The sequence below is a fragment of the Maylandia zebra genome, linkage group LG6 (genome assembly GCF_041146795.1).
Source record: "Maylandia zebra isolate NMK-2024a linkage group LG6, Mzebra_GT3a, whole genome shotgun sequence".
Classification (NCBI taxonomy): domain Eukaryota; kingdom Metazoa; phylum Chordata; class Actinopteri; order Cichliformes; family Cichlidae; genus Maylandia; species Maylandia zebra.
Window position 1 is genome coordinate 33987741 of NC_135172.1, and position 18808 is coordinate 34006548.

The 18808-nt window shown below is 37.7% G+C and overlaps 2 protein-coding genes across 2 annotated transcripts; both read right to left on the minus strand.

Annotated features, from left to right (window-relative positions):
* Nucleotides 1-48: 48 nt before the first annotated feature.
* Nucleotides 49-5523, minus strand: LOC101482262 (uncharacterized). Its single transcript, XM_014410448.3, has 8 exons — nucleotides 5363-5523; nucleotides 5210-5266; nucleotides 3411-3728; nucleotides 2970-3293; nucleotides 2335-2412; nucleotides 2092-2193; nucleotides 1710-1765; nucleotides 49-1394 (listed from the first exon to the last, which is right to left on the minus strand). Exons 1-8 carry the CDS (start codon nucleotides 5397-5399, stop codon nucleotides 969-971), a joined length of 1398 nt encoding a protein of 465 aa, XP_014265934.3. The 5' UTR covers nucleotides 5400-5523; the 3' UTR covers nucleotides 49-968.
* A 7459-nt stretch (nucleotides 5524-12982) lies between these two features.
* Nucleotides 12983-18734, minus strand: LOC101484441 (uncharacterized). Its single transcript, XM_004539093.4, has 5 exons — nucleotides 18610-18734; nucleotides 14533-14832; nucleotides 14290-14331; nucleotides 14032-14139; nucleotides 12983-13818 (listed from the first exon to the last, which is right to left on the minus strand). The coding sequence occupies exons 1-5, from the start codon at nucleotides 18647-18649 to the stop codon at nucleotides 13517-13519; spliced, it is 792 nt and encodes a 263-aa protein (XP_004539150.3). The 5' UTR covers nucleotides 18650-18734; the 3' UTR covers nucleotides 12983-13516.
* Nucleotides 18735-18808: the final 74 nt, after the last annotated feature.

Below are 18808 nucleotides of genomic sequence, written 5' to 3' on the forward strand. Positions count from 1 at the left end.
CTTACATCCCCAGAAGGAATAAACATTTTATTAACAACAACCCTTTTCTTTATATTTCGTTATTTCAAAGAATCTTACACAAACTGCTTTGTTTTATGAAGCACTTTCTCTACTGTATTACCACATTAATTTCCTTTGTCTTTACTTTTCAGCGAATACAAAAGAATAAAACAAAACACTTACTTACTATGACAGACTGTTACAGAGAGGTATTTACAGGCAATGTGATAGTGAATTATGATATGGTTCATACAATGAAGCACACGATAACAAATACAGTTATCTACTTATAAGCAGCTGATCACCAAAGAGTCCACAAGAGGGAGTTGCAGAGCAAAATAAGATGCTCGGTGGTCAAACGTAAAACAGGAAATCATAACTGCATGCTTGAATTATAAAAACAAATAGGATAAAAATCATAACAAGACACAAGGAAAAGCTCATAGTAGTTTAAATATTAATTTATCTTAAAGAAATGTAAACTAAACATGTTTTACTCCATGTCAAATTGTGTGTGGTTTATTCATCAGCTGCACCTTCAGGTACTGCCAACCTCTGAACTGTATTAAACTGTTTCATTAACTACGACTGAAAAAGAAACAAACCGGGAACTATTTCTTAGGAATATTCATTTTCTTAATCAGTGATCAGATATTTAAGTGACGATACACTTTCTAAATATTGTAAACTACTTTTTGACCAATTACTTGTTTAAAAAACCCAATAATTTATGTTCTCATTTTTGTGACACTGAAGCGTCGACCATAGCAAATCAAATTTTTACTAAAAACCACTAACTGAAATCAGACGTGTATGCGACCTAAATATTTGTAATTGTAATAACTGTAATATTTAAACCACATTTCTATAGTTACACCTGAAGTGCTTCAACCTTTTTCCTATTATTTTAAGATTACAGATAGTATCTATGCATAGAGAATATTCAGCTCCTTCACAGCATCACTATATTATTGCTCCCCTTGTCTTATAACAGTTGAATAGAGAGTTGTCTCAGGTGCTTGATTACTGGTAGCACTATGTCCCCTGCCAGCGGAGCTATTTTTCTTAGTGTCAGGAAGTGTTTTTCCACCAGTGTGGAAACCCACAGTGGTATACTGAAGCATGTCTGCAGAAGGACTGATGACGTCTTGTCCCATGGGAGTAGAGCCATTTTCACTAGTGACAGGAAGCATTCTTTCATCTTTTTGGAAATCCACAGTGGCATAGTGGACTATGTCTGCAGGAAGATTGACATTGGTATCCTTCTGAAAGTCAACATTAGCATGGTAGACCAGGTCTGGAGGAGGGCTGGTAACAGCACAAACAGAGGGCAGTGAGCTCTCTTGCTGCCTCCGTATGTTAATCTCTTCATATTGATGATCTCCAGTATTTCCCTGGGGGAGCAATGAAGAGCAATGGTGGGACAGATGCAAAACTGTGCCCTCAATCAAACTAAACAGCCCCCCCCCCCCCCCCCCCCCCCCCCCCCCCCCACACACACACACACACACATTGTGAGCCTCAAAAATGCCTTCAAACTCGTGGGGGCCAGCATTTTATACCCAGATGTGACTGTTATTCCCCACATGCTAATTTTCTGTCCTCACAAAGATGTCTAAACATGTACAAATGCACACACACACACACACACACACACACACACACACACACACACACACACACACACACACACACACACACACACACACCTCTGTGTTATGTCCAGACTTTGTCCTCAGCTCTGATGACCCCTCAGCAGCAGTTTCTAAGATGAGAAGAATTTGAACATAAACAACAAGAGTTTTTTTTGTGTGTTTGTTCTCACTGATGTCTTATCTATCTATCTATCTATCTATCTATCTATCTATCTATCTATCTATCTATCTATCTATCTATCTATCTATCTATCTATCTATCTATCTATCTATCTATCTATCTATCTATCTATCTATCTATATTTAAATGAATTAAATATTTTTGCTTTTGTAGTTAAGGTCAGAAAAACCTTTCATTGAATGTTTTACACCAATCTTGATCTGATAAATTAAACAATTATATGTATTTGTTTATTGTATTTATGTATTTTCCTACCTGACATCCTGAGGACTTTACATCTGTATAGTATTAGCACAACCACAGCAATCACCACTAATGATCCCACACCCACACCCACTCCAATACCAATATGCAGGCCTGCAAAAAGGAGACAGCCATAGAGATATGGCTTAAAAGTTTATAGAATAGAGACTGTGGCTTAGTGTGTTTCTGCAGTAGACATTTGTGTGTATTCGTATACTGAGATATTAACTGCAACTGCTTGGCAGAGACACATACCTAAATGCTTATCTTCGTTGTCGTCATCTCTCTTCAAACGTAAACTGACTGATTTTTTGGTTTGAGTGTGTCTTTCAGCTGTGTGAGAAAAAAAAGAAAGAAGGTTACACAATTTTTGTTGATGTTGTTAATACTCAGAAAATAATCATTATACAGTACCAAAGAGTGTTTTTTTTCTATTAATTAATTAATTTGATGTAGTATGAATGTAGGAAAAGCTTTAAAATGTATGAAAATACATTTAACAGTCTGAAGTTTATTCCCTTTTCCAAAGCCATCCAGTAGGCTGGAGTCAGCTTAGCCAATTCGAACCCCTGAGCCTTATCTTTGACACCCCTGCTATACATTTTTTTTGTATTTCCTATAAAGTAACTCAATTTATGGCTTCAGTGGTAAAATATGTTTATTGATTGTCAACAAATAAACCAGGACTAAAGTCAGAATAATTATAACCATGTGTCGAACAATAAAATGATACCTTCTACCTCAACCAATTTTATTGCAGATGGTTTTTCTTCTAATAAAAAGGTGTTGTTGTGAAACACCACAGATATATATATATATATATATATATATATATATATATATATATATATATATATATATATATATATGTATACAAATTGGGTACTTACTGATAGAAAGGTATATTTTGGTGTATTCAGCATTTGTCATTGTTTTACCAGATCCGCACCAATACGTTCCAGAGTCGGTTCTCCTCAGGTCACTGATGTAGACATAGAAACAGTTCCTTCTTTTATTATCCCTCATGTAAAATCTGTCTTTAACTACAACTTTGTCTTCTTCTGTTGTCCGTATTAACTCATCACAGCTCAAGGGATTCTTTCCTTTGCAAAGGTATTTTTCAGTGTCCTCTTCACTCTTAGAATAGTTACATGTAATTGTTGCAGTCTCTGAAGTAACACCAATTATTTCATGTGGTTTAACCTCGTCCCAGTCTTAAAAAAGGAAATGCATGTCAGTGCAGCTATTTTCTTTACAAACTGCAACTTATAAATGTGTTTTCATTTACTAAAATTATTATTACGTTAAATTAAAATCAGATCAATACTCACTCAAAATATAGAGGTGGATCTCAGTTAAACAAGAAGTGGATGTACCAGATTTTATACTACACTGGTATTTTCCAGCATCTTGTTGGGTCAGTGCAGAAATGATCACAGTGTAGACTCTTTGCTGTTTATCATCTCTGAGAGAAAATCTGTCTAGTCTGGTGTAATTTGAGTCATAAGATGATATCAGATTATTGCAATAAGAGCTTGCATCTTCTCTACAAAAGGATTTGATTCCACTTTCTTTTACTCTTGTATAGTTGCAGTTGATGGTAGCCGAGGCGCCAAGAAATGTGGTCTGGTTCACTGGTTTGTTGTAGCCTGTCAGAGAGTTGAAGCGTATGAAGCAAAGATTAATTTCTCACTCAAAGTCAGCAGATGTGTGTATAGTGCAATCAGTGCAACACTTAAAATTACTAATCTGTTTATTAGTAGAGTGTAGATGCTGTTTGACATTTTTTTTAGGCAGCAAGAAGACAACCTGTATTATTAATACATTAATATACAGTAAAAAGCATCACTCATGCTGTTCATTCATAAGTTCATTTTAGCACCTATGCAGGTGTATTAGGGCTGCCACGGTTAGTTCACCAGTCACGATTATGTCACCTATCAAAATCGCCGATGACTAATTTAATAGTCAACGCTCATTTGAAGCTTTGTAAGATCCTGAAAGACGCAGGAATGAGCTGTAGGATTTAATAGTGTAATAACGGACTGAAACAGAAGATGGTAGCAATGCTGCTGTTAAACGCCAACGAAGAAAAAGTAGTATGAGTTATTTGTGCCTGAGCGCCCTTAGAAAAAATTTTGCAAGCGAAATGTTGCATTTTGAGGAAAAAATAATTTTGAGTGAAGAAAATTTTAATTTGAGCAAACATTGCTGTGTGCAAGAAATGTATTTCAGTGTTTGCTCTTATCCATATACACACACAATAACAGCCCCTCTCGCTCAGCTGTTGGCATTTGCTCTTGCTCAGTTCTCTGCTCTGTGTGCTGACATCTGCGGATCTGCTCTCTATGGCAAGCCATCAGGGCCAAAAATTACCACTTTTCTAACCCGTCTCTCAGTGTGTCGTTAGCACTCACAACATCTCTGCTCCGTGCACACTTAACTCTTTACAGCATTATAAGTGTGCCATAAAACCAGCCAATCACAGACTTGAATGTAAAAATTCTGATTGGCTGTTTCGGTCTCCAAGCAGCTCGCTAGCTACTGCATTCCGGAAACAGGGTCCAAAATGTAGCTAAATCCATTTTCGGTTAGTATGTTTAATTAATTATTTTAAAATATCTATATATTTTTAAGGTCATTGTTAGTTTAAATCTAGTTTAAACCAAACCACTCCACTGGATTTACTTGTGACTATAGATGTCTGTTAAATCTATGTACAACATTTTCATCAGAACGGAAGACTAAAGGTATAAAAACAGCAATAAAATAAAAAAGAAAGTACTCAAAGAAACTCAAATGCACAGTAATGAGTATCACTCGCGCTGTTTGTTAAAATAAGCTAATTTTAGCTGCTATACAGCGTTATGATTTAACCAATGGCTATCTTTCATGTTTTAAAACTTAATCACAGCAACGTTTGTAACTATAGCTGTCTGATAAATGTCGTAAAAACATTTTTCTCACAACTGAACAGTAGAGGTATAAAAACAATCATAAAATCCAAACACCTGTAACTACCTAATTACCTGAAATTTGTATTCAAGTATAGCAGTAAATAACTCAAATTACTAGCATGCCTCTGTGCAGAAGTATTTTGCTGGTTGGTTTACATCTTTGTTGTACTTACAGTTAATGTTGACACGTCTGTCCTTGTTTCCCATTACAGACAAAAAGCTCACAGCAGCTGTTATAGAAAATTAAATGAATAAAACTATAATTTAATCATAACACTTAAAATGAGTTTCAGCCCCAAGAAAATCAAATAGAAGAATAATCTTACCTGTTATTAAGTGGATGATTTGTAATGATGCTGCCATTGTTTTGGTCAGAAACGTTTTATAGTTTTCCACAGTTTTAAGCTAAAATTATAATATTATGATCCAAAATTTTAAAAAAAGCTAAATAAGCTGCATGCCCCTATGATCAGTCATGACACCTGTACTCTGCTCTCATCAAATTGTTATATTCTCACTTGCTTGTGATGTCTCTGCACAAAAGAGAGAGTGCCAACTTTGTTTTTCCACCACAGAAGTTCAAATATTTGCATGATGAAGAAACAGGATTTGAATCTCTTTATGCAGAGTGATAGAAACAGAGATAGAAAAGGAGAAGAGAAAGAAACAGATGGAGAGCGAGAGTGTTGACTCATAGTAGCTAATCATCAGCTGCATGTTATGACGTCTTTCGCTGCTTCAAGCAAAATATTCATCATAAAACAATGTCCACAATGTCTCTCTTATCTTTGGATCAAAATAATTATAATACCAGATATTAGTTAGCAGGTGTTCTACGTATCTACCCATTGCATGAAAAAGTATTAATGTAGTCTATCCAGAGGCATGGAATTATGAAAATGTAGTAGAGTTTTATTATAATTAAATTTCCGGATAAAGTAGCTGTGTGCCTGCACTTTGATTCCAAAATAGTAGAGGCTGTCTTTGTCATGGTCCCTTTGTCATCGTCTAACTGACTGTTTTCTGTCTGTCTTATCCCACTCGTGCTTTCTGCCTCTCCTCTCTACTGTCCTCGTTTGTGTGTCTACATGTGTGTTGTGGTGTTCTGGATTTTATGCAGTGGCCTTACTTAAGGGAATGGCTGCGCTTAAGTCTTTGCTGAATTGTTGCGCTACTATGTCAGTGTAAATCCCAGCTCTGGTACTAGTTGGTTTGCTACTTTTGTTTAGTAAAGAAACTTACCTGTGTCCTCTTGTATACAGTAAACCTGCAGAGTTACCTGTTAGAGACCAGTGGTATACAAACTGTGGAGAGCTGACTTGGAGAGAATCCTTGAGATTTGGGAATCAGGACTAGCATTGTTATGGGATTCATGTTTGGGATTGTTATTGCACATCCTCTTTGTAAATAAATTCACTGGTCTTTTAAGAGTCCTGCATTTGAGATCTGCTCTACCTGGTGGCAAACGTGACACTCTGATTTGCACAACTAACAAATTATGTTTTACTTAATAAAATACAGTGTGTGAATGTCAGATTTGGCACAATTTAATTGATGGGGATGTAGATGAGGAGAGAGAGAGGCAAATAAAGGTTGTGTTGGGAAAAATAAGAAGGCAGAATATGTTAGACAACTCAGATCTTAACTCTTAAGATTTTCATGACATGGTAATATGTAAATTACAGTGAAGAAAATACTACTACTACTACTACTAATGATAATAATACTAATAATACGACTCACAAAATGCATCCAACCAGAAAATAACTGTAGACTGTAGTATGCTCAGAAATGACACTTAGAATATGATGAGACTTATAGATTTTTTTATTACATTTGGCATGTGACCAGTTCATTACTGGCAACCCCAATGACCACTACAGAGTGGCCAATACAGTTATTGACTCAATTATTAATCATTAAAAAAATCCAAAAATGCACATGAGATATTGATTGTAAAAGTAAGGGGAGGCACAGAGACTGCTTATGTATAGGGCAAAGAGTTTTGTGCTGTGCCTCTGGTTGTGTATTCAGAGTTACAGTAAAACTATGCCTCATTTTACATGGTAGTTTGACAATACCTAGTTACAAATTTTGGGTCCAATCCTATTGTGTATTTATTACAGGTAATAACACACAAGACTTCACTATTGTATTTATTTTTGGCTGCTGGCATGACTACATAGTTGCATGTTACGCTATTCACTTATATGCAAATAATGCAGTTTGCGTCTGTATATATATATATATATATATATATATATATATATAATAACAATAAATTAATAGGTGTTTAATTGTTTTTGTGCATTAGCAGCTTTTTCAATCTTTATTTATCTTACAGCTTCAGTATCATCAGTTTTCATTCCCTTTATCAGGTTTTAGTTCTACAGTTAAGTGGCCTCCAGTTAAGGGTGTGGTGGGTGTTCAGGGAGTTCACTCATTTTTTACGGTGATATGGTTTATTGGCATAGTTTATCAGCGCTGTTAAACAGTGATGGGAATAACGGCGTTACAAATAATGGAGTTACTAACAGCGTTACTTTTTTCAGTAATGAGTAATCTAACGAATTACTATTCCTATCGTTACAACGCCGTTACAGTTACTAACAAGAAAATGCGGTCCCTTACTATTTTTCAACAAACAGACGGTTGAAGCTGTGTTCAGCTTATCGCATCTTATATCAGTTGCACGGAAGTAGCTGTCTACGTAAGTATCAAACAAGCCTTAACTAAAGTATTTGATAAAATTATATGCTAAATTGAAATCCATTCAACATTTCTCCATCTATTTTAGATGTATGAATAATATTTATGCATGGAAAACACATCCCAGCTTGATGATGTTGTTGTTGTTAACCCTATTTTGTGACAGTTGCATAGAGAGTTGGCTCTGCTGCTGGAGGATTGGTGCATGAGGACTCACAGTAGCATAAACAGTGTGCAATGAGCTCTTTTGCTGTTTCTGTTCATTTATCTTATCATAATGATTAGGATCTCCAGTATTTCCCTAGAAAGAAAATAATAGGATGATAGATACAGGTGTAGTGCTCATATGCAAACTACACAAATACACAAATACACAAATACACAAATACACACACACACACACACACACACACACACACACACACACACACACACACACACACACGTACCTCTTTGTTATATCCAGACTGTATCCTCTGCTTTGACGATCTCTCGACAACACAACGTGCTAAGATGGAGGAGGGGGAGGATTTGAATAAATGTAAAGGACATCATATTTGTTTTTGTGTCTGTTTATCCTGAGCAAGTAAATCATGTCATTTTAACTGTTAACACTCTGTTATAAAAATTTGAACAGAGCGTTTGTTCAGACGGGCCACAAAGTGAAGCTTTACTGTAATCCTGGCAGATCTGGCTGATCTAATGGCATTTTTGTCAAATTTCTAGTCCTCACCTGACATCCTGAGTAGTTTCTGTCTGTACCGTATTAGTGCAATCACAAAAATCATCAGCAATATTCCCAGACACACCCCAATAACGATAGGCCAACCTGCAAAAAGGTATAAACAACAATGCATACAATTTATTGCCCTCTGGAGTCATGTATAGACTAGAGCAGGAGTCCCCAACTCCAGTCCCCGAGAGCTACTGTCGTGCAGCTTTTAGATGCATTCTTGTTCCAACACACCGGATTCAAATGGATAGCTTGTTACCACGCCTTTGCCAAACTTGATGGCATGCTGAAGAGGTAATTCAACCATTTGATTCAGTTGTGTTGGTAGAGGGATGCATTTAAAAGCTGCAGGAGAGTAGCTCTCGAGAACTGGAGTTGGAAACACCTGGACAAGAGGATCTGTCTCTGTGTCATACCTATGACATCTGGTGCAAGTGTTGCAAAACTGGGACTGGAGGATGCAGAAGTGGAGGGTGCAAGATTGAGTGCTGGATTGGAGGTTTTCACCCTGGAGTTTCAGTGTGTGGAACTGGATTATGTGGAACTGGAGTGTGTGGAACTGGAGTGTGTGGAACTGGAGTGTGTGGAACTGGATTGTGTGGAACTGGAGTGTGCGGAACTGGAGTGTGTAGTACCAGACCTGAGACATTCTTCACAGAGTGACTATATTATTAGTGTTGCCCCTTTGTGACGTCTGAATAGAGAGTTGGTTCTGCTGCTGGAGGACTGGTGGCTTCCTGCTCTTTTTCAGTGAATCAATTTTTATTACTGTCAGGAAGTGTGTTCCCGTTTTTCTGAAACTTGGCAGATTCATAGTGGACCAGGTCTGCAAGAGGACTGACAGTAGCATAAACAGATGGCAGTGAGGTCTTTTGCTGTTACTGTTCCTTTATCTCATCATAACGATGATCTGTTATACTTTCCTGTTAAGAAAAAGGAGACCAGGATGATAGGATGATGATGCAACTGAACACACACATGCATTCACACATACCTCTTTGTTAGCTTGTATCCTCTCCTTTGATGATTTCTCAACAACGACATGCTGAGATGGAGTAGGAGGATTTGAATAAATACAAACGAAAAAATATAAACCATAAATTGTGTGTCTGTTTATCCTGAGCGAGTAAATGTTCTCTTTTCAACTGTTAAATCACACACTCTGTTTCAAAAGTTGAGCTGAATGTTTGTTCAGAGAGGCCACAAATTGAAACTCCAATGTAAATCAAGATGATCTGGCTGATTTGATGGCTCAGCTAAACACCTTTCTATGCAACCAATGAACATCTGCAAGCTGCTTTTCAGTATAGCTTCACCCTAGATCCTCCATTCATGCTATATCAGATTTAATGAGTGTGATATTTATAATCCCCGATGCCCTCTCTGTTCTACAATGCTGCACTCTCTTTTAGCTTTTCATATATGGACATTGAGGGAGGGACAGGTCTCCAAAATGGACTAGTGATCTTCCATTGACAATGGTTGAAATATTTAGGCGTAACTCACATTTAAGAAAGTCTCTGATCTGACAGCTGATACTGTTAAATATAGATGAAACAGAATGTGTATGTATATTTCATGATATTTCCAGCCCTCACTTGGAATGAGTGGATGTGGATGAGTCACTGTCACTGGAGAGAGGGGTGCCGACAAAGCCATCGCCAGAGGCAGCACTGCCACTGGTGCTGGCGTCAGAGAAAGTGCCACCACCAGGTCTACCAACTGAGTCTCAGTGAGTGTAAAAATCAAAGCACAAATTATTTTTTTTTTCAGGATAAATGTAAAGACTTGAGGATCTTTATTTCTGTGTTTCTTAGTGAGACATACCTGTGAAATGTGGTCTAGTGCTGGAGGCAGAGCCGGCACCAGAGGCAGAGCCAGAGCCGCTGCTGGAGACAGCACCAGGACCACCAACTGCTTCACTGTGGCTACAGTAAAGGCCTTGTATGTCAAAGAAAGAAAACTTAGCATTTGGTGATGTTCATAGGCTCAAGACTTCAGGGAGTCACTGACCTAAACAAATTTTCATCTAAGTGTTAAAATCATTCCTTGAATGTGTAATTATTTTAGTTTGTCCAACAGCTTTAGGCCCGTTAAAAATTGGGGCCTGTGGACAAAAGTGGTTGTAATTCCTAAATGTTAATACAAGACATTTTTTTTAAATAACTTGAATTAAAGGCCTTTGCACCAAGCATGTTGTGACAAAACCATAAAAAATTCAGAATCTTTTGGAAGAAAAACTTATTGTGTAACAGTGAAAGCATCTTTTGCAAAAATATGTCCTCAAAAAATGCATTACAGAAAAGTGGAGTAAATGCTAAGCAATGATGGGCTGTTTGTGACGTTTCTAAACAAGAAAAGATAGAAATATCTAGATCATTGCACATTCAGTGCATTTTGAGACACAGGGGCACTTGTTAACAAATGCAGTGGGCCGATTGGTCAGGTGTATTTAATCACATGCACAAAGTTGGACAAATTGGGCTTGAGCTGCAAATCTGTCATGTGCAATTAAGCATTTGGTGTGAACGGCTGCATTAAGAATAGGTGAGTCCAAAAACATATTTTTAAGCCAAATATTTCTATGTGTCCAGTATGTGAAGTCCTTTAAGGTGTAAGTCTGTTCTTCAATCTCATCTATTTTTTTTATAAATGTATAGTGGTGGTGTACAGCGGAGAAATTCCAAAATGTTCCACTTTCCAAAATCTGTTTGACCACTTTATTTTATTTTACTGTGCACATGTGATAAGTTTTATTGAGTAAAAAGCACAGCTACAAAATCAGCAAGAAAATTAATACAAGTACCCAAGTAAGTAGAACTACCTGAGAAATTTATTTGTGTTCAAGGATTGTATTTAATTAGTTAACTTACTTATATATCATGCAAAGGCATTTTTTTTATTGTGCTTTCCATTGTTACTGTGCTTACAGTTTATGTTGAAAAGAATGATAATATTAAAAATGATAATGATATTACCAGTCAATATGCAGAGAGTGAATTTTAATAATATCCTCATTTTTTCAGTCAGGATCCTTTTATATATTTAGCTAAATTTTCCCAAGATCAGTCACAAAAAGGAATTATGTAAAAATCTACTGCAGCTACTACTGCTGTAGCTTGAAACCTGTGTGAAACTGTGCATATCTGCAATGCAGTTAGAGCAAATAAAATTCAATTTACTCTCTTAAAAAAAACAAAAGGGTTCCATGATGCAAGATCATCCTGCCAAACAAGAAACATGAGAGACACAGAAGAATGTTGAGCGCACTTTCTTGAAGGAATTTGAGTTAAATTGTGTCATATTAATATAGATTGGTAACATTAATTGATGTAGAGAATAGTGATGGTAAATTTGATTCTTTTTACTGAATCGAGTTTTAATGAGTCACTCACCAAAGTGAATCGGATTTTTTGAGTCATTTGTTTCACTGAGTCAGTTGACCAGAGAGTGAAAAAAATTTACATTTTCACTCAAACTTAATTTGTTTCTCTTTTCATGTATATCCTACTGCTAAGATGAATGATTCTAAAAGAAAACAACTATTTTATAGAGCAAAAAAGAGCAAAACATTTCTAAAAGTAAGCAATTCCCTATCAAAATTGCTTAATAAACATTTATTTTGTTTATTTTATTTTATTAGTATTTTCCTTAAATGTGTTAAATATAAAGAAGAAGCTGTGAGCCGGGAGGGAGGGGGTGAGTGAGTGATTCGTTCGCTCTATGATTCAGCACAGGAAGGGAGGGGGTCAGTAGCAATTTCCTAATGTTGTAAACCTGCTCAACATTTGGCAATAAAACCCTTTCTGATTCTGATTCTGAGTAGGTCAAATGTGCTGCTAGCATGTTAGCAGAGCGATGCTACTGTGAACCGAGGAGCTATTTTCTTGATGTGAGCTTCTACTCAGGGTTTTTTCTTCCAGTTCAGAGCAGAATTTTTTTTGTTAAGATACTGGATGTTGTGTTTTTCTCCACAATTTTAATTATAAGCTAGATAAATTGCTGCTAACAGCAACAGGGATGAGTCAGTGAGTCAGTTGGGCTTGTGAATCATGATTCATGAGTCAGTAAAGTGATCCTCGAGTATTGAACAATTCGTTCATGATTCACACATCACTAGTAGAGAACAAGCTTAAATGTTCTAAAATGGTTTGCAGCCTGGAGCCCCTTCCAGCTCTCACAGGGCAAGAGGCAAACTGACAAGGTTCTCAGCAAACTGCAGTCCATTTGTAATGACATACAGAACAACACTAAACACTAAAGAAACAATTGACAAGTAGGTTCTGGGGGCACACATATCATCTGTGTGTTTTGTATTCAGACTCAAAGTATAACTCTGCTTTCCTTCAAACAGTTTCTTACTTACAAAAGACCTTCTGGTGACTGATGGGTCTAGTTGTCTTACCCAATCACAGCTCTGTCAAAAAGGCATGCAAAATTGTTGCTACTGCTCAGTCATCTTCAAAGAGGAAACAAATGTGCAGAATTTGAGTTGTTTATGAAATACTTGAACTGTTTATTTTCAGAGATTTTATTTAAACAAGATTTTAGACACAATAAACCTGTTTTAAATCATTGGAAAAAGAGATGTGTTGTGCTCAGTGCTCAACACTCACTGCACAGTCAAATGGTAAATGGTCTGAGTCTGAATGGTCTTTTTTTAAACTTTGGTTTCAATCCATCAGGTTTCAGGTCACCAAGTCAAAATTCAAATTAGGGCTTTGATCCTATTCTAGGGACCTTAATCAAAACAAAGCTACGTTAGACACATGCGAATGAACCCACAACCTCTTTCTTTGCTCATATCACTTTCTCAGTTTCAGTCTCATATAAATAAGCATGTATACAATAGAAAAACAGAGTCTGAAAAAATCTATGTATTGTTTGCTATGTATATAATTTTCACATTACACATTATGCCTGATATGAAGTTAAATAACAACTTGGAGCTGGATTTTTAAAATATTTAAATCACAAGAAGAAAATACATGTTATAATCAAGAAGTGAAATGTTCCAGTAGAAATACTTTGTCTAACATCAGCATTGAGTTGAGATGTTGCTATAGATTGTAGATTCTTCTGATGATTTTGGCTTAGAGGATGATTTTATAGACGCTACACAGTCGGGTGCAGCCATGCTGGACTCTGTTTGATTTGTGAAGGTAACAGTCGTGTAGATGAGATTGCCTGAGTCCTTCTGAGGCTCTGATGTATCTTGATGCTGATTGGCGCTCTTAGTTCCACCATCTGTTTCTTGATCCTCCTTGGATGGAGAGGCATTCTTGTCATTGCAGGCATCTTGTTTTTGACAGGACCTGAACACCAGGTCATAGTACTGTCCTGTAAAGAGGTAAAGACGAACCAGCAATCAGTCATTCCTCTGATATCAAAACTACCCTCATCCTTACTCGACTTTGACTTCCTGAGAATAGTTAGTTATGTAGTTCCACATTATTGAATTAATCAGCCAGTGACAACAACTGTGGTGTTTGAAACGGCTGTTAAATTAGTATTTTGAAGCTACGCAAATAAAAGTTTGTTAATTTTTTATACCAGATGATGCATTGATGTTGCTGTTTCGATGTCTGAAGAAAATCAGAAGTCCCACGCCCAGCACTAGCACCACCACACCGAGAGTTACTCCAGTATACACCACCATCTCTGAAAACGTTATAGGTCTTATAAATCAGCAACAATATATCACACTGGACTTTATCAGATATATGTACACACACACACACACACACACACACACACACACACACACACACACACACACACACACACACACACACACAGCCATTTCCTTACCAGAAAGAGAAGCATGTGTATCGGCTGCCTTATCTTGGTTAGCTGTGCACAAATAACAGGAAGTGAAGTAAGTTAATTTTGCCTCAGCTCTGCTGAGCTAGTGTTTCAGTTTTTTTTCACTGTCTGGTGCAGAAAACACAATCTGAGACCCTGTTGTGAAATACTATTGTCAATGACAAGAAATTTGAAAGTCAGAACAGATAACATAATGAAAGCTTTACGTACAGAATATAATCAACTCACCTAAAACTGTAAGGATTACTTGATTATATGTGTCCAAACCAACTCGTTCAATTCCACACCAGTAAGTTCCAGAGTCATCTTCTTTCAGGTCAGAGATAGTGACACTGAATGTATTTCCTTTATCTTCAATTTTGTATTTTTTATTTGAAATGGTAGTGCTGCTTATGAGGATGTCTTGATATGTGCATTGTCCTTTGCAGAAATATTTGACGGTGGAGTAGGCGTTGGAGTGAGAGCAGGTTACTGTGATAGAGCTGCCCTTGTTTCCTGTTACTGACATAGCTTTAGTCTCCCATAATCCTAGAAAAAACACACGCGCACACACACAGAGCACCAACAGTCAGATCATGTTGTGGTTTATAATCAGAAGTATATATTTGAACTATACTCTGTATTATCTGTAGTTCATCCACTATCTGAAGCCATTTTTGCTGTCTTCTCTTTAGGACTACCGCCTTTCAGCCAGCATACGTTGAATTGGCTGTTGCAGAAAAACAAAATAAGAATAGTTGGTAGGCAGCTCTTCTTAGCTAAAAGACAGAGCTTTCTGTTTCTGAGATAACCATATTATGAATATGCCCTCTCTTACGCATCATACAGAACCAAGTGTGGAAAAAAATGATTCATTACATTTGATATAATATATAATCCTTTTTACTTCCCAGCAGCACAGAGTCCATGTCTATAATACCAAATACAGTTAAAAGAAAACTTTCATATTTCATTGCATTAATCATTAGCCTTTTTTAGTATTATGTGCAAATATAGTTTAATATTCAGTATTTTGCTTACGTACAAAAATAAGCAAGGAGCTTATTTTTGGTTTTGGGGTTTGTTTGTTTTTTCAAACATCAACATAGTTTTATTCTAGATGCTATGCTTACATTTTTTTGGTCTTTGCACTCATTAAACAACTTATTTAATCAAACCAAAAACTAACAGTTTTTAATCAAAACTATTAGCCACTATGATGTGAATAGTCGGTGGGAGGATACTCCGGCTTCCTCCCACCGTCCAAAGACATGCAGTTTGTGGGGATAGGTTAATTGGATAATCCAAATTGCCACTAGGTGTGAATGTGCGAGTGAATGTGAGTATGAATGGTTGTCTGTCTTTGTGTGTTAGCCCTGCGACAGACTGGCAACCTGTCCAGGGTGTACCCCGCCTCTCGCCCTATGACAGCTGGGATTGGCTCCAGCGCCCCCCGCGACCCTGAAAAGGAGAAGCGGTAGCGAATTGATGGATGGATGGATGGATGGATGGATGGATGGATGGATGTGAATAGTCAGTTGTTTATTTGCTGGATAAAGGCCTGCAGTCTTTTTTTTGTAGTTTTCAATAAGTCTTATGTTGAGCAATTCCAGCTATTTTTCTTTGGGAAATCTCTCAAATTCCTCCAGATTTAACCTCCAGATTTAATATTTCTTATGGACGTTGGTCACCCCCCAGCCTTTCAATGTGATTCAAATCAGGGCTTTGTGCAGGCTAGTCAACAACCTTCAATTTAATCTTCTGGAGGAAGTTCTTCAGCAGAAGTGACATATGATTATTTTTGGTTGTTGATGTGTTTGAACACAAATCAACAGCCAATACCCAGTTTTAATGCTGACTGCTTGAGGTTTTATTTAACAATCTTCAAATCTTCCTTCTTTCCTCATGATTTATTCCACCTTGATGAAATTCCCAATTTAAGAGACACTGAAGCATCCCCACAGCATAATACTCACTGTGAGGATGGCTTTGGATTGTATGCCTCTCCCATTTTCTGCCAAACATAAGCAGCGCGTCTGTGGTCAAAGAACTCCAGTTTTGTCTCATCTGACCAAAGGACACACTTACAGTATGCATAATGGTTTTCCAGGTTATCCGTGGCATACTCCAGTCTTGAAGATGTGTCTTTTGCAGAATTTTAGTATTTCTTTTTCTCCCAAAAAGTTGATTCATCTGGATGTAACATTTTCAGTGGGCGAAAAGTTTCATCACTAAAAAAAGTAACTTCTTCAGTCTGACTGCAGGTTTCCCCAATCTTTTAAACAGTACATTTGCATAATGACTGAAACTAGTCCACTGAATGAACAAAGGGCTGGGAGGTCAGTTCCTTGATCATTAATATGCAAATTCTCATGACCATTGATCAAAGCCCACTGATCAAAGGCCATGAGGACCATTCACAGAGAGTTGGGGAATGGCTGCAATCACAGCATTGTAAGATGGTGAAAGATGTACCCTTAGGCCACCTCCTCGATTCAGAGATGGTCTTTCCCTTTTCACGTAAATGGCCTCCTTGACTCTGCACTCAAACCAGCGTTCCTCCCTGTCCAGGATGTGTACATCCTCATCCTTGAAAGAGTGTCCACTGGCCTGTAGGTGTAAATAGACTGCAGAGTCCTGGCCTGACAAGGTAGCTATTCTGTGTTGTGCCATCCGCTTCACCAGAGGTTGTTTGGTTTCCCCAATGTATAAATCCTGGGAATACTCCTGGCACTTGACAGCGTACACTATTTTACTCTGTTTCTCCAATTTTTGGTGAAGCGTGTTTTGGGTTTAAAAGGTTTAAAAGCCACAGAGACACGGTGTTTAGAAAAAATGCATCTCAGCTGTTGTCCTTCTCTCTTGGATCGACTTTCTTTAGGTGCCTTCTCAGCTTTTACAAATGTCCAGCTGGGATAACCACATTTACTCAGGGCCTTCTTGATGTGATTCTGCTTCCCTGGCCGCTGTGGTATTCGCTCTATGTTGTAGTGTCCTAATGACACCCAGTTTATGCTCCAGTGGATGATGAGAGTCAAATCTTAAATACTAATCCTTGTGCGTAGGTTTACGGTACACATCAGCTTTTAGATATCCCCCGTTAGTGATGGAAATCTCACAGTCTAAGAAGGCTAACCTGCTACTTTTCATGTCCTCCCTGGTCAATTTGATGTGTTGGTCCACCAAGTTAATGTGATCCGTGAATTGTGGAACATCCTGAGATTTGATTTTCACCCAGGTGTCATCCACATACGTGAACCAATGACTTCATGGTATTCCAGGGTAGGATAGCAAAGGGTACATCTTTCGCCATCTTACAATGCTGTGATTGTAGCCATTCCCCAACTCTCTCTGAATGGTACTCATTCAGAGAGAGGGTCTTTGATTAGTGGCCTTTGACCAATGTGCTTTGATCAGTCATCTTTGATCAATGGTCATGAGAATTTCCATATTAAATGGTAAAATGATAAATGGTCTGTATTTGTATAGCACTTTACTTAATCCCTAAGGGCCACAAAGCACTTTACACTACATTCAGTCATTCACACTGGTGATGGCAAGCTACATTGTAGCCACAGCTGCCCTGGGGCGCACTGACAGAGGCGAGGCTGCCGGACACTGGCGCCACCGGGCCCTCTGACCACCACCAGTAGGCAACGGGTGAAGTGTCTTGCCCAAGGACACAACAACTGAGACTGTTGGAGCCAGGGCTCGAACCGGCGACCTTCCGATTAGAAGACAAACTGCCAACTCTAGAGCCAGATCATCCCGAGATCATCAAGGAACTGACCTCCCAGCCCATTGTTCCTTCAGTGGTGTTAGTTTCAGTCATAATGCAAATGTACTGTTTATAAGATTGGGGAAACCTGCAGTCAACTGAGACTGAAGAAGTCAAATGTTTCTCCCATTGAAAACACTACGTCCAGAGGAACAGAATCAACTCTTGGGGATTTACTTACCTGGATGATTGAGCATGCATCAAGATATTTCTTGTTCTGCAACCTTGCAGTGATTGTCTTCTTTGAAACTACAGTTCCCAACTTAGTTATTCACTAATTTCTTGGCAGTTGTTTTCAGGTCTTTAGCCACATCTCTTTTCTTTTTGAAGTCTTTGAAAGATTTCTTTTCTTGTGTCTGCCAGGATTATTCTGTACTGCTTGACTCTCTTTGAATTTCTTGATGATGTTTCTCACTATCGCTCAATCCTACTTTGATAATTATTTTTGTTACGCAAAATTTGTGTTTAAATACGCAAATGAGGCATTTCCCATGAAATGTGCAAAGGTTTTTGTAAAAGGATCAGTTAAAAGAGGACAGTAAACTTACCTTCCAAAAGAAATATCACAAAGATCACAGTCATCTCCATGCTTCACGTAAGGTTTCTTTTTGTTACCGTCCTTGGGCTTTACTTTAATCACCCTGATTCTTTGCCCTTGCGAGTCTTTCTAAATGAATACCAAGTCTGCTTTTCTTCACGGGTTCCTCTTTTTCCTTTCACTTCCTGTCTTTCATCAGTTTCCTCTGT

What these genes read in the sequence shown, in the direction of transcription:
- LOC101482262 (XM_014410448.3), bottom strand. Translation starts at nt 5,399, where the DNA reads ATGGCAGCATCATTACAAATCATCCACTTAATAACAG. An exon ending in CAAAATATACCTTTCTATCA is followed by an intron (nt 2,413 to 2,969) that starts GTAAGTACCCAA and finishes TTTCTCACACAG; the next exon opens with CTGAAAGACACACTCAAACC. An exon ending in CAACGAAGATAAGCATTTAG is followed by an intron (nt 2,194 to 2,334) that starts GTATGTGTCTCT and finishes TCCTTTTTGCAG; the next exon opens with GCCTGCATATTGGTATTGGA.
- LOC101484441 (XM_004539093.4), bottom strand. Translation starts at nt 18,649, where the DNA reads ATGGAGATGACTGTGATCTTTGTGATATTTCTTTTGGAAG. An exon ending in TGTGATATTTCTTTTGGAAG is followed by an intron (nt 14,833 to 18,609) that starts GTAAGTTTACTG and finishes TGTTTTTTCTAG; the next exon opens with GATTATGGGAGACTAAAGCT. An exon ending in TACACATGCTTCTCTTTCTG is followed by an intron (nt 14,140 to 14,289) that starts GTAAGGAAATGG and finishes TAACGTTTTCAG; the next exon opens with AGATGGTGGTGTATACTGGA.